Here is a 16131-nt window from a genome sequence, read left to right on the forward strand (position 1 = left end):
TCTGCCCCATTCCTGTTACTTTTGTTCTAAAGGCTCAATATTCGAGTGGCTGCTCTACCTAAGAACAACTACCCCATCAGTCTACTGTCATAATCTCACTCTATTCCAAAACATTTTAACACACCATTTTTAAAACTTACTCCAGCAGGGTGGTGGTGGCACACGCCTTTAATCCCAGCACTCAGGAGGCAGAGGCAGGTGAATCTCTGTGAGTTCAAGTCACTCACATGAGAGACTAAATAACTGACCCCAGTAAAAACCATGGCCTGAAATGCTCGGGAAAGCGTCCCAGGTTGGCATGATGTTATTTATAGCCCAGCGATGAGAAGTAAGCCCTGTACCTCTAAGACTTACCTGGGAGAGGACCTCTAGAAGTCTGCACCTGGCCTGCCCTGTGAGATTTCCCCTATTTCAATCTGTATGTATCTGCTATAATAAACAGCAACCATGATCAGAACGATTCCTGAGTTCTGTAAGCCCATTTAGCAAATCATGGAACCCGAGGACAGTCCTGAGGGTCACCAATTACAACCAATAGCTAAATCTAGCATCACTTTCTCTCCCCCGTCATGAAGCACCTCTCAGCACTCCACAAACATTCTGCCCCACTGGAAATGAATAGAATATCCTCTCTTGGCTGTTCCTTCGCTACTTTCCCCAAGCCACCTATAATACAGCTAAACACCATTAATTCCAATACTAATGAACTCCTAGTTGTCAGAGGTTGGCAGTCAGCTAAACAAGTATGCCCTGGAACTGAGGACTAACTCCTACCTTAGCCCCAGAATTTCAGTCCCTTCAGAATCCCTGAGATTTTTCTCTAGCTCTTATGTCACCTAACTGATTCTATGTGGACTTCTTCCTCCTCATCTTGTTTTTCTACAGTATCTGCCCCTTGTTGAGAATCATAGATGCCTATGTAGTTCACAGCCACTCAACGTCTTTTGTGATACTACATCTATGTGCTAATTGCTATGCTGAGAATGGAGATTCATGTGGCAATTTGTACTCTCAGGAGGCTTCAGCTATATCACTGGAGATGAGGACACTGACAGTGGCCACCTGGTGTCATGATCACAGCAGCAGAGTTCTAAAACACTTCAGAACCTGGCACCCCAAGCCAACCTACCTCCTTACTTCATCGGTCAGGCAGACAATGTGCTCCTGCATTCTGCGCAGCCGGATTTCATAACGTACCCCTTTGGCCTGTGGACTGTAGTTCCTGATATAAAAGCCCCGCCAACAGGCCTGAAGCTTAGTGGCGGCTGCATTCAGTTTCTGAAGGGTGACCTTATCTTGTCCCAAAGCAACAGATCTCTCGGTAAAAATTCTGCAGGGAGATTTCTCTGAAGTGGTGGAAGACATGGTTTCTTCACTGTTTGGCTCTACATGGGCTATGCTATGTCCAACTGACTCCGGAAAAGATGTAAGACCACGGTTACCTTCTTTCAAGAGAGCACCGAGGAGCACTGACTTGGGACAAGGAAACAGCCCCGCTTTCTCCTTTACTTCTGCACTCATCTTACTTTTCAGCACTTGAGCAGAACTCTCATTTGTATCCCACAAAGGTTTTTCCTTGTCCTTGTCCAAGTCCTGGCTTTCTAGCCTTTGCACGGCTTCATCTGTATCGTCATCATCATCTTCTAGGCCCAAGTTGATGCCCTGTAGCCTCAGCTCCACGGTGGGAGATACTGGAGACAGTCCTGACGCCACGGGCATAAAGGTGGACTCTGAAGAGAGCAGACTGCAGTTCAGCTTGTCCTCGTCTGTCTGAATGTCTTCTAGGTGCAGGTCATTCCGAGAGTGTCTTGTAGTGTGAGCAGAGGCTGGGAAGTTATTCTTAACAGCATAGAACTGATCATCGTTACTGCTTATCCCAACCCAAGAATTGATTTGGAGAACAGGCTCTAGAAGAACCGAGAGAGCATTATTTAAATCATCAAGGATTTGAAGAGCCTTCTTAATTATAGACTTAAAACATTTTTTCCAGTTATTTATGTACTCTGTGTGTGTAGTGTACACATGCCGTAGTTTGCATGCTGAGGTCAGAGAACAGCTTGTAGCAGTCAGCTTTCTCCTTCTACCATGTGTGCTTGAGGGATTGCGCTCAGGTTGTCAGGCTGGATATCAAACACCTTTATCCACTGAGCCATCTCCTTAATCCCTTAGCTGTTTACATTTAAGGAAATTTGATCCCTAAAATATAGTAAGCACAGTAAACTGATTGCCTCCAACATGACTAAAATGTCAAACCAAACTTTTTTAAGACAATGAATTTTGCCAGGTGTTGGTAGCTCATGCCTTTGATCCCAGCACTTGGGAGGCAGAGGCAGGTGGATCTCTGTGGGTTCGGGGACAGCCTGGTCTACAGGGCAAGTTCCAGGACAGGCTTCAAAGCTACAGAGAAACCCTGTCTTGAAAAACTGGGGGGAAAAAAAGGAAAATGAATTTCTTGGTGCTGGTGTGAGTGGTCCTTCTGTATATGTGCTGCTTTTATTGGCTAATGAATAAAGAAACCACCTTAGCCTGTGATAGGGTAGAATAGAACTAGGTGGGGAAAACTAGACTGAGTGCTGGGAGAAAGAAGGCAGAGTCAGGAGACACCATGTAGCCCCACCAGAGACAGATTTCAGGTGGAACTTTATCCAGTAAGCCACAACCACGTGGCAATACACATATCAATGGAGACGGGTTAGTTTAGGATATAAGAGCAAGCTAGAAATATGCTTAAGATATTGGCCGAACAGTATTGCAAATAATATAGTTTCTGTGCAATTATTTCAGGAGTCTAGGCGGTTGGGAAACGAACAAGCGACCTCCTACAACATGGTGCTGGAGAGATGGCTCAGTGGTTAAGAGCACTGGCTGCTCTTACACAGGACCTGAGTTTGATTCCCAGCACCTACATGGAGGCTCACAATGTCTGTAATTCCAGTTCCAGGAGATCTGACTCCCTTTTCTGGGCTTAAGAGTAGCTGGAGAGATGGGCTCAGTGATTAAGAGTTTCTGCTGCTCTTGCAGAGAGCCCAGGGTTGTTCCCAGCACCCATGATAGTTCACAACTGTCTGTGACTACAGTTCCAGGGGATCTGATGCCCTCTTCTGCCTTCTACAGACTCCCATATGCATACAATACTCATCCAAACACTCTCATACATGTTGGGAAGCTCTGCTTGTCAGAGGTTGTAGTCTACCATAGCCTGGCAGCTTTCTCTAAGCTTGGCAACATGGAGGACTCCCTCCCACCAGGGAGACTTCCTGCTCTCTCTCTCTACCCTTATGGGAGGCTGTTCCTAGGCCTGGATGCTGGATGTATGTCTCCAGCATGACCCTTGACATAGTTCCCTGCAAACGTTCTTCCCCTGTGGACCACACAGCAATTAAGTGACATGTTCTAGCTATTTTCATAGGGACATGTTGCCACTAACCCAGCCTCATGAGAGGAGCATGCCGCTTAGTGCGCGCTGGTCCCCAGGCTTACCAATCCTATATATTTTCTATTGTCTGGAATAAAGTCAAGATAATCCATAAATAACATCTCCTGGAAGGCCATCTCCATCATACCTACAGCCGTCTGAACCCTGTTCCCCGCTTCTGCTCCCTCCACCCTCATCGACCAATGCAGCCAAAGACCCCGAGGAAGTGGTAGAGCAACACACACGCATAAAGTAAATAGCAAAAAAAGAAGGAAGGAAATCAAGACGATCTGTAGCAGGTTCAAGATTAGCCTGGGAGCTGCATGGTGAGTTTCAGACCAGTTAGAGCTACAAAGAGAGACCCTGACTGAAACAAACTGTTTCATAACCCAGTGAGTCCAGTGAGTTGAGGAAAAGTGTGGAGTAAGCTGTTCTTAGGCACTGGGCCACAAGTTCCTTACTGCTTTCCTGGAAATCTTGAACAGGGCTTGAGCACTCAGGGGTTAGGGGGGCCCTTGTTTCAACAGGAGCAAGAGAAGACAACTCTTCATTTTGGCTTTGGTTCATCAGCTGCCTCTGGTGGAACCTAGAAACCAACAACATCTGTGTCATCTCCACCAACTAAGAAGACATGTTCTCCTGCCACCTCAGTTAACATGCTACAACAGAAATCTAACAAGTCTGCAAGGGCGTCTTTAGACGCTGACAAACTATAGTCTCGTTTAAAGCATTGTGTAAAAATGTTAAGATATTTTTTAACTGTTAGATAAAGATGGGGATGTCAGCAGATACCTGTAAAACTAGCACTGTGGAGCTAGAAGCAACAGAGTCAGAAGTTCAAAGTCACCCTCTCCGCATAGTGAGTTGAAGGCCAATCTAGTTTACATGAGACCCTGTCTCAGTCTATACAATTAACTGTCCACATGACCTTATACAAACACAGTTTCATATGTGAAAACACTGAAAGACAGGATCTCTGATAAGAGAAGGGATTACTAAACACTCTGGCCACGTTTGTTAACATGAGCACTTAACATGCTACATGAGGCACCTACCTATATTAAAGGCCAAATACTTTTCTTGAGGTATTGTAATTCAAACTCAGGGTCTAACACATGCAAAGCAGATCTACCACTGGGTTCTAACTTTGGTATTGACAAACCTCCCATTCTTCCGTTATCATACCGTTTGGGTCTCCCACTCAAGAACTGCTTAGCAAAGCAACTGCCATGGAACCCTCTAACCACAGAAAGTCTTGAGGTACCTTCACCTCCAAATCCCTCAGCTGTCACAAATGAACGGGCTTACCTCTGCTTACTCAGAATCTTCTCGAGTTTAGCATCCTCTGCAGTCTGAAGGCCCAGTGCAGAAATAAGAGGACAGACTGTAGCCAGGTACTGCACAAGCTGGATGTGCTGGCCAGGCCGATATGCTCGTCCCTTGCCTTGACTATAAAGCCATTCAGCTTTCAAACTGGGAAAAAAGAAAGAGGTGATGGCACAGGAGTGGCCAAAATACATTCTTGAGTAACAGTGATCTTCCTTTTGAATTTACCTTATAATACTACTACATGATTTCATTAAAAAAATTATTCATTTTATTTGCTTATTTTTAGCTAAACTTGATGGGTGGTGGTGGTGGTGTGTGTGTGTTCCTGAGTGTGAGCATGTGCGTGAAAACTCATGTACATGTGCAGTAGGCCAGAGGTTGAGGCTGAGTATCTTCTTCTCCTGCTTTAATTTTGAGACATGGTCACTTGCGGAGCTCACCTTTGGGCTAGGCTGGCTGGCCAGCGAGCTCCAGCGCTCTGCGCATCTTTACATCCCCAGCAGTTGGACCGCAAACATGTGTCCCAATTCATGCTTTTCTATCTATATTCCTAACTCACTTCCCTCCGTCTTAGATTTCAATTGTTTTCATAATTAGAGGCACTGTTCATACTAAGAAGTTCAAGTATTCTTCAATTATTTTCAAAGAGGCAATAAGCATTCTCTCCATTTACTTTGCCAAACAGAAACAATCTATAAACTCTTAATGGCAGTTTTTAAAAATACCTAATTGGTCATTTTTTTAACTGGTATAATGGGAACTAAATATTGTTAATTCTTTATTTCCTATACAAAATTTGTCAATAACTACTTACTTCACATAAGTACTGAAACTAATAAAAATAACAGAATTTCTCAGTTTTATAACCTTTAATAAATTAATGGTTTCGGGCAATGATCATTAATAGCTACCAATAACAAAATAGACATCCAGACACTGAATATGACCCAGTAGGATCTATAAAGTAGTCCTCCCTTTAAATCCTCAAAACTAGTTGGGCATGATGGTGCACACCTTAATCCCAGTGCTTGAGAGACAGAGGCAGACAGATCTCTGTGGCCAGGACAGCATGGTCTACATAGTGAGTTCCAGGACAGCCTGGGCTATGTAGAAAGATCATACCTCAAAAATAAAGAAAGGAAGGAAGGGAGGGAGGGAGGAGGGAGGGAGGGAGGGGGGAGGGAGGGAGGGAGGGGGGGAGGGAGGGAGGGAGGGAGGGAGGGAGGGAGGGAGTCTCCAAAGTGAATCTGATCACATCATCATATCCAACCACCAATGTTTAGATGACTCAGGAAAGAGGAAGATGCACACAGGAGACTGCCTGAGAACTACCCAGTCAGCACAGTCAAACTATGCAGTGTGCAACTGTAACAAACTGGTGGTTTTATTTTTGTTGTTGCTTTAGGAGACAATGTCTCAATGTCAGCTGGGACTGACCTTGAACTTGCTAATAGCTGAAGCTGGTAGAGCACTGGCCTAGCATGCATGAATACCCGGATTCAATCCCAGGACCATGTGAAGCCAGCATGGAAGCAGGCCTGGAATCCAGCTCTGAGGGAGTGAAGGCCAAGAGGTTAGACCATACCTTGGCTACACAGGGAGAGACCTCAATAATAGCCTGGCTACATAAGGCACTATCTCACAAGAGAGAGAGAAATTTACAATCATAATATAAGATATGCCCTCCTATAAACCATACTTCCTTTTCTTTTCTTTTTATTTTTTTGTTTTTGTTTTGGTTTGGTTTTGGTTTTTCAAGACTGGGTTTCTCTGTGTAGCTCTGGCAGTCGCAGAACTCACTCCATATATCAGTTGGCTTCGAACTCAGAGATCCACCTGCCTCTACCTCCTGAGTGTTGGGATTAAAGGCATGAGCCACCACCACTCAGCTCATATTTTCATTTTTAAAATGCATTTACAGGGCCAGCAAGATGACTGAGCAGATAAAAGCACTAGGTACTAAGACCTAATGACCTAAGTTCAACCCCTGAAATCTACATAAAAAGCCAGATTCAGCGGTATGCTGAATCCCAGCATTCTACAGCAAGATGTAGAAATAGAAGTGCCAGAAGGTAGTGGGACACCACACCTGAGGTATGAAGCAGGAACAAGAACAGGAAGCAAAGAGTTGAGGGAAAGAGAACCATCTCCCAAAAGGATTTTTAGAAGTGAAGGCTAAACTGTGCTGAGCCCATGCATGCATATTTTCTGAGGGCAGAAAATGAAAGGAGGCATAGTAAAGAGAATAATCCATTGTGCCTTCCATCTCCACAGCCCAGTTTCCTGAAGGCTCTAAGGACCATGCAACAGTCTCTAGAAGATGCAATCTTGGTGGAACAGGTTCCCAGCTCCAAGATGCAGAGACCATCAGTGATCTAAGGATGGACTCACAGGCATCAGAAGATGAGAAACAGTATAGTAGTCTGCTTCAGGTTCCAAATTGAAACACCATGTGCATTTTCCTAGTGCATCATAAAAGGACACTGGGTTCTAACATATTATTAACACCCCCTTTACACATATGATCGATAGCCAAGAAGCTTTTGTGGGAGTAAGCCAAGATCTTATATTCATGTGGTTTCTAGGAAAGAATGTTACCATTTCTAAGCAATCAATAAAATGACTTTTAAAACATAGATTGTTATAAGCTTGGCATTTAGAATTACTAGCTCTAATCTCTAGGGCTAATATTCACTTTTTTCATATTTTTATTTTATGTGTATGAATATTTTTGCCTGCATGTATAATTATATACCAAATGCATTTGGAGGACATAAGAGCATCCCCAAGAACTAGAATTACAGCTAGTTGTGAACCACCATGTAAATGTAGGGAATAGAACCCAGGAAGAGCAGTCAGTGTTTATATCTGCTGAGCCATCTCTCCCCCCCACACCCTTTTTTCATATATAGTTGCTCTGTAGTTGCATATGATTTGAATTTCTGATCCTCCTACTTTCATCTCTCCAGTGCTGGAATCACAGGCCTGCACCACCATGGCCAGTTTTATCAGAAAACCAGGGCTTTGAAATAGACTCACAATGAAATAGAAGCTTGCTCTTTACTGGCTAGCCAACAATCTACCACCCATTTCTGCCATCCGTTTCCCCATCCTGGGGCTACAGATAAGAAAAGCTATACTTGGCTTTTTATATGGGTTCTCATGCTTGCAGAGCAAGGGCTTCAAACATGGTAGGCAAGCATTCTACCAACTGAGCTGTATTCCTTACCCGAGGCTAGGTCTCATGTAGTGCAGGCTTTTCTAGAACCAACAATGTATCCCAGATGACAATGACCACCTAATTCTTCTATCCCTGCTTCTCAAAAGCTGGGATTACTTAAATGTGCCACAACACCTGCTCCCAGCCCGGATGTTTACCTTCTGCCTTTTGTAAGAAAGGAAGGATAATCCTGAATCGTTAGCACATTCTGCGCTATGATTACACCAGCATTTTTAATAAAAAATAAAAACAACTATCTTTTCTCATTTTACATTCCGATCCCAGTTCCCACTCCCTCCCCTTCTCCCGCTCCCTCCACCTTTTCCCCCACACCACCCCCCATTACCTCAGAGATGGTAAGGCTTCCCATGGGAAGTCAACAAAGTCTAGCACACTGCTTTGAGGCAGGACCAAGGCCCTCCCCACTATATCTAGGCTAAGCAAGGTATCCCTCCAAAGAGCATGGGTTCCAAAAAGCCAGTGCTGGTCCCACTGCCAGTGGCCCCACAGAATGCCCCAGTCACGCAACTGTCACCACATTCAGAGGCCTATGCTGGTGCCCCCACCGTCAGTGAGCTCCCAGGAGCTCAGGTAAGCTGTATAGATAAGATCTCCCAAGAAAATTGGGAGTGTGGACGTCAGGAGAAGAGAGGGTAGAAGGGGAGGGGAGTAAGGTGAGCAGGGACGAGAACTGAACAGAATGGATGTTCAAGATGGTGGAAGGACAGAGAGGGAGAGCAAGGAAAGAGATATCTTGATTGAGAAGCCATTATAAGGCTAGCAAGAAATCTGGCACTAGAAAAATTTCTAAGAATCCACAGAATAACCCCAGCTAAGACCCTAAGCAATTGTGGAGAGAGTGACAGAACTGGCCTCGTCCTGTAGTAAGATTGATGACTATTTTGTTTTTCTTTTTGGTTTTTCCAAGACGGGGTTTCTCTGTGTAACAGCTATTACTGTCCTGGAAGTCGGTTTGTAGAGCAGGCTGGCCTCAAACTCACTGAGATCCACCTGTCTCTGTCTCCCAAGTGCTAGGATTAAAGGCATACGCCACCACCAACCAGCTTCATGACTATCTTAAATGTCATCATAGAACCTTCATCCAGCAATTGATGGAAGTAGATACAAAGATCAACAGCAGCACAATGATTGAGCTAAGCTCCCAAAGTCCGGTCAAAGGGAGGCAGGAGAGTATGAGCAAAGGGGTCAAGACCATGATGGAGGTGCCCACGGAAATAGCTTATCGGAGCATTTTTAATTTGTAAATACACACTTTTTAGAAAAATTCAGCAATTAATTTATAGCAAACTAGAATGATCTTTCCTTGATTGAGACCATGTTAAGCAGATAATGTTCACCTTTCCTTCTGAGAAATCACGTATCCATCTAGTACTCTGAGGTTTAAGCACCAGTTGACGATGTACGGCCGATAGTCAAACCCTGGAATGGACGGTGTTGCCATCACACAAGGATTGTTCATGATTGACAACTGCTCCAACTCACTGAGAGAGGCCAAGAACGAGATCTAAAACAAAAGACATCTTTGTTGAACAAAATGAATGTTCAGTGTCAAGCACAGGGCTTCTGCTGATTACATAATTTTGGCAGCATATGAGAATGTCACAATTTCCCTCTTGTTCTAAAAAGCATTAAGCAATTCTCTACTGTTAGCCACTGACTTCCAAAATTCTAAAAACCTGGTCATTTGTCCTTGCTGCACAAGGAAAAACATCAGCATTATTTCCTAATTAAGAAAACCATATTTACTTTCTTTGAGGCAGGGTCTCATTTAACCCAGACTGATCTTCAGCTTTAACCCTCCTGTTTCTATTTACTAAGTGTTGAGATTACAGACATAAAGGACTTTGCCTGACTTGAGAAAACCCTATTGGGAAACATAATAGAAGCCATGGAAAGTGGACAGCTTGCCTTATTGACTCCCTGTAAAGTAGATGTCTCTCTCCTACCAATCACCAGTGGTGATAATTGCAGCATTACAATTGAAATTCAGCCTGATGACCTCCAATGTTAAGAAAAAAGAGAAAGGAAGATGCGGATGCTCTAGGGCCAGATGTTTCACCAGGGCAGTAATTCTCCCAAGGTGATCTAAAATGAGCTTGAGAACTTCTCCTATCTCTCCTGGACTTTTCCTTCCTGGACCCCACAGAGTCCAGGACTTCCCCTTCCTGGACCCCACAGACTTCTGGACTTTTCCTTCCTGGACCCCACAGAGTCCAGGACTTCCCCTTCCTGGACCCCACAGAGTCCTGGACTTTTCCTTCCTGGATCCCACAGAGTCCTGGACTTTTCCTTCCTGGATCCCACAGACTTCTGGACTTTTCCTTCTTGGATCCCACAGAGTCCTGGACTTTTACCTTCCTGGATCCCACAAAGTCCTGGATGTTTTCCTTCTTGGATCCCAGAAGGAAAGATCCTAGAGTCAAATTTTACCTCATTTAAGTCTCGGATTTCATTTTCTGCCAAAGACAATATAGAAAGGCTTCTGGGTAGATATGCAGGTGCCATTCTAAGAGAAGTGATGATGTTTCCATGTAAAAGCAAGGTCTTGAAAAAAAAATACAAATCAACAAATTATAAATAAACTGACTTGCCAATGCCAAAATGGTGCATGCAAGAATAAAAAGACCTATTTTGTTATACTTCTTATCACACATAATTCAAAGATTAATACTTAGAAAGCTCCTAAGTGGTCTTTAGCCCAACAAGGGTTTAAGACTTATCCAAGAACACATAATTGACGTATTATCTGGCTTTGGTATGATATACTAGCATGATATACAATTTAAGTTAATACACAAAGCAATTTCCAACATAGTTATTTATTTCCTTTTAAAATATCAAAATATGGATGTGGTAGCACACGCCTTTAATTCCAGCACTGAGGAGACAGAGGCAGGCTGATCTCTGAATTTGAGACCAGCTGGGTCTACAAAGTGAGTTCCAAAACAGCCAGGGCTACACAGAGAAACTCTGTCTCAAAAAAATCAAACACCAAAAACAAAACAAAACAAAAAAAGAGAGATAATTTGGTAGATAAGAGTGTTTGCTCTACAATCACGAGGACTTGCTATTGAATTCGCAGCATCTGTGAGAAAATCTGGGCATGGTGGTTAATACCTGTGACCCCAGCACTGGGGGGCAGTAATAAGTGGATTTCTGGCCAGCTAGCCAAGAGCTAAGAGTGAACTTCCAATTCAGTGACGGACTATTTCTAAGTAAGAAGGTAGAGAGGGATAGAGGAAGATCCAGCATCCTGTCTTAGCCTCCACACGCCCACACCTACCACACACACATACATGCCCATAAAATAAAATAATTGTGTAGAAGGTAAATTTTGTAAAAGAGACAGATAAGCCACAATTCATACTTTACAACTACATTTTTTGCTTAGTTTTTAGCCAAAGAAAGGTAGAAATTATTGCTTGCAGACATAGCTGACCCATATTAAGTCAGCAATAAAAAAGAATAAATCCAAGGGGTGGAGGGATGTTACAGAGGTTAAGAGTGCTTACTGCTAGCTGGGCGGTGGTGGCGCACGCCTTTAATCCCAGCACTTGGGAGGCAGAGGCAGGCGGATCTCTGTGAGTTCGAGACCAGCCTGGTCTACAAGAGCTAGTTCCAGGACAGGCTCCAAAACCACAGAGAAACCCTATCTCGAAAAACCAAAAAACAAAAAAAGGGTGCTTACTGCTCTTGCAGAGACCTAGGTTTAGTTTCCATACCAGTGGCTCACAACCACCTGTGGCTGTAGCTCCAGGTTATCAAATGCCCTCTTCTGTCTTCCTGTGCACTTGCATGCACATAGAATACATACAGATAACCAGGCACCCACACACATACACATAAATAAAACAAACCGTTTAAAAAGAACAAGTCTAAGATACTCTAAACATTCAGGATTCTGTTTAGCTATTCATATATCCATTCCAAGGGGGAAAAGTTATAACTAAAAGAAAAATACACAAAATATCCAATCATCTTTTAGATCTTTTGAGTTTTCTTAGCATTTATTGGAATAGTTAGATACATGAAATTGTTTAGAATTATTGTTGTTGTAAAATTATTTCTGCTCAATGTGTGGGGAAAATAGAGCTTCAGATTCACATCTGAGGCTTAAAGAGTCTATCTGGTGCTGATAAGAGTCAATTAAGCAAAAATACAGAAAAAAGATACAGATGAATTTTTTAGATTTTATCATTTATTTTATATTTGTAGGTGTTTTGCCTACTTGTATGTTTGTACCATGTGTGTATCTGGTGCCTGTGGAGGTCAGAAGAGGGAATTTAGATCCCCAGAAATTTAGATTCCCCAGGAATTGAGGATAGCAGACAGTTCTAGGCACCATATGGTACTGAGACTCAAACCCAGGTCCTCTAGAACAGCAGCCAGTGCTCCTAACCACTGAGCTATCTCCACACCTTCCGTGTCTATTAAGTGAAATTAGCTTTGTTAACTAAATTATACTTAGTATTGAAAACAGCATCCTTGAGAATAGGAAAAACAGATAAACAGATAAACAAAACCACATAGACATACCAAACAGACAGCTGGATGAAGACTTAGGCAAATGGATCACTTGCAATCAAGAGACCAACCTAGACAACATAGTGATACCTCATATTCATATATATATATAAAGCTGGGCATGGTAGCACATGCCTTTAATCCCAGCAATCTGGAGGCATGGGCTTGGATCTCTGTGAGTTTGAGATCAGTCTGGCCTACATAGCCAGGACAGACAGACAGAACTATATAATAGAGAGATCTTATATCAAAAAAAAAAAAAAGACTTGACTTTAGAATGGATTACTTTAAACTTTAACAGAATACTGTGAGTGTGTGTGTGTGTGTATGAGATATATATATTAAAGTCCCTAGCATAAGCTAAATTCATCACATTCAGAGGATGGGAAATAAGAAATAACTAACTACAATGACTACTTTCATATAAAATAAATCACTTATAGGAACTAACAATCAATTTGGGATGACCTAAGTGCTTTTATGCTTCAAGAGTACATGCTCTTGCGCTCAGGAGTTCCAGAAATAACCAGGGCAATACAGTTAGACTTTGTTTCCAAAAAGAGAAAGGGAAAAAAAGTTCCTAAGTTTTTACAACAAAAACAACCAGGCAAGCATATTGGCAAACACCTATAATTCCAGTACTTTGGAAAAATTAAGAAAGCGCTTAGTGGCCCTGAGAGATGAGCCTAGGTTTTACTGGAAGACTCCTTCAAAAGGGGAAGGGGGCCGGGCGGTGGTAGCGCACACCTTTAATCCCAGCACTCGGGAGGCAGAGGCAGGTGGATCTCTGCGAGTTCGAGGCCAGCCTGGTCTACAAGAGCTAGTTCCGGGACAGGCACCAAAGCTACAAAGAAACCCTGTCTCAAAAAACCAAAAAAAAAGGGGGGGGAAAGGGGGGAGGCATTCTTAATACACAATATATGACAGGCTGAGTTTATGCCAATGAGACCACATCTTTAGTGAGTTTTTATTTGTGATCATTTTTAAGAGGTGAAAGAAGACCCCTTACCTTCAAAGACACCAGTTTTGACAGGTCACCTATCTGGGGTATGCTATTGTCCGACAAGTCCAGGTGTTGTAGCGCTGTGCAGCTATTGATTTGCTCCATGGTCTATTACAAGAAAAGCATCACATTAGTCCGTGCACTTAAAATCAAAAATCAAAATCGTTCCCTAATTCTTTGCAGCTGAGCCCCCGCCTCCTCTTGTCACTAGATGCACAGCAGCGGAGCTGAGCAAGACAAAGGGGGAAAGGGAGAGCAAAATTCAGAAAGAAGCAAGCTTTCAAGGACACCAAGCAATTCATACCATCTCAGATATTTAGAGCCCAAAGAAACTTCAACGGCATCAAGCTGCTAGCAGAGAAAAGAATTCACAAATTTAGAATGAAGCCACACGGTCAGGGAGGACCAGAGTCAAGGCAGTGTCTTCTAGGCATTATGGGACCACGGCACTCATGAGCTCACAGCAGCCGAGGTCATGACCTGCACAAGAGCAAGCCAGTTAGCAGTTTAGCACAGAGGGAGAAGGCTTCCAAGCCCCACCCCTGAGGACTTAACAGACAGTTAATGGCTTCTGAGAAAGGGACACTCAGCTGTCCAGAAGAGTATGACTCCTAATAAGTCAACCACATCCAGTGGAAGGCACCACACCCAGGAAGACACAGACAGCATAAATTCGATTCAATGGGTTATTTTTTAGAAAAACACATACAAAGAGAGGAAATCAAGTTGGGTAAGGTGGTAGGGATGGATCTGGAAAGTTAGGGAAGGCGTGGTAGATGAATATAATCAAAATATGCTTAATGAGGAGCAGAAGGAGGGAGAACATGTACAACGAAGTCAGGACCACGAGGGGTGCACCCACCCACTGAGACAGTGGGGCCGATCTATTGGGAGCTCACCAAGGCCAGCTGGACTGTGACTGAAAAAGCATGGGATAAAACCGGACTCTCTGAACATGGCGGACAATGAGAGCTGACGAGGCCAAGGACAATGGCACGGGGTTTTGATCCTACTTCAGGTTCTCGCTTTGTGGGAGCCTAGACAGTTTGGAAGTTCACCTTCCTAGATCTGGATGGAGGGGGGAGGACCTTGGACTTTCCACAGGGCAGGGAACCCTGACTGCTCCTGGGACTGGAGAGGGAGGAGAAGAGGAGTGGGGGGAGGGGGAGAGGGGCGGGAGGAGGGGGAGGGAAATGGGAGGCGGGGAGGAGGCGGAAAATTTTTTTTCAATAAAAAATAAACAAATAAATAAATAAATAAAAATAAATAGGAACAATGTCTGACATAAAAAAAATATGCTGTATGTTGTGTGAAATTCTTCATGAATGAATTAATATATATATATATTTTTTTAATTTGGGGCTCTGCAACTTCTTGGATATATGAATTGGAACAAGCATTAGCTTCTCTGTGCTTCAGTTTCCCTATCTACATAAGCCTGACAACTCTATCTACTTCACAGGCTGACATGCGCTCACTACAGACCCTTAGGAAAGTACCTAGCAGCAGGTAGCTGCTCGGTAAAGGTAACGGTTTACTCTAGTCCCCTTACCTGGCGCATCAGAAAACAGATAAAGAAATGTTTGTTAATTTGTCCAAAATTACCCTGTGTACAAAGTAGGAAAGATAGAATGCAGATATCTTGACTTAAAAAAAAATTCCATGTACCATTAAAAATTTACTTAAAAGTTTAACTCAGTAGGAAAAAAAATTTCTCTCCTCATGACTCTAGTATTTGATTTACTTTTTTCAAGTATAATATAGAGTCTCTGTTCACATTTGAAAGAATACTATACTATGGTATATGTTCATAATGGAGGCTTTTTAAAGTTTATGTTAATACAGATTGTAGAAGTAGATATTTTCATTTTTTAGTCTATTTATTTCTATACTTGCCAAGTTTCTTTTTCACAGAGAACAGATTTGCTATGAAAAAAAAAATCAAAAGTTAATTACCAAGAAAAAAAAAGCCATTCACCTTCAGATTATTTCCTGCTAAATTCAGCCATTCCAAGTGGACTAGGTCCTTCAGTCCTTCCACGCAGCCAATACTGTTATGAGGTAGATTTAACACCCGGAGTTGAGTAAGTTTGGCCACGCCCATCATCCGAACCAGCCGATTATTAGCCACTGACAACTATGGAAAGGGAACATTATTATTCCTAGAAACAAATATATATGTCCACACATATTACTTTTACACTATGGTAGATGGCCAGACATTACCCAAATACAAACACCCACCTTCTATTTTTTTACATATATTATGTACATCTATTACCTACAATATAACTACTGGAGTTTGTTCTTCTAATCAACAAAAAGTATAGGTTAAGTCTGTTATGGGGTAACCAACTGATGCCTGCTCCACAGGAAGGAATTCATGTGTGTTACTGTAAACCCAGCCAAAAACTCGTAGCTGGGGATGACATAGCCTAGCGAAGAAGCGACTGATGACTTTTGCTAAGAGGACATAATATTCGCATCAAATTGCCTTCTAAATAGCTGCATGCACAGCACAGAACAGGGTCAGCTATTTAGTGCTGTCAGCTCTACTCAGAGATCAGTGGCGAATGCAGAGACTCATAGCTGATCAAAGTGCAGGAAACAAATAAATAG

At 42.9% G+C, this 16131-nt stretch overlaps 1 protein-coding gene across 1 annotated transcript in view; it reads right to left on the bottom strand.

Annotated features, from left to right (window-relative positions):
* The window catches only part of Cep97 (centrosomal protein 97), a 33886-nt gene that overhangs the window by 12953 nt on the left and 4802 nt on the right, over nucleotides 1–16131 (bottom strand). Inside the window, exons 3-9 of the mRNA XM_057765136.1 lie at nucleotides 15491–15649; nucleotides 13519–13620; nucleotides 10416–10529; nucleotides 9323–9489; nucleotides 4724–4888; nucleotides 3877–4001; nucleotides 1130–1907 (exon numbers count right to left, since the gene is read on the bottom strand). Of these exons, the coding sequence (XP_057621119.1) occupies nucleotides 1130–1907; nucleotides 3877–4001; nucleotides 4724–4888; nucleotides 9323–9489; nucleotides 10416–10529; nucleotides 13519–13620; nucleotides 15491–15649 (1610 nt within the window). The remainder of the gene's footprint in view (nucleotides 1–1129; nucleotides 1908–3876; nucleotides 4002–4723; nucleotides 4889–9322; nucleotides 9490–10415; nucleotides 10530–13518; nucleotides 13621–15490; nucleotides 15650–16131) is intronic.

This window comes from Chionomys nivalis, chromosome 3, assembly GCF_950005125.1.
Source record: "Chionomys nivalis chromosome 3, mChiNiv1.1, whole genome shotgun sequence".
Classification (NCBI taxonomy): domain Eukaryota; kingdom Metazoa; phylum Chordata; class Mammalia; order Rodentia; family Cricetidae; genus Chionomys; species Chionomys nivalis.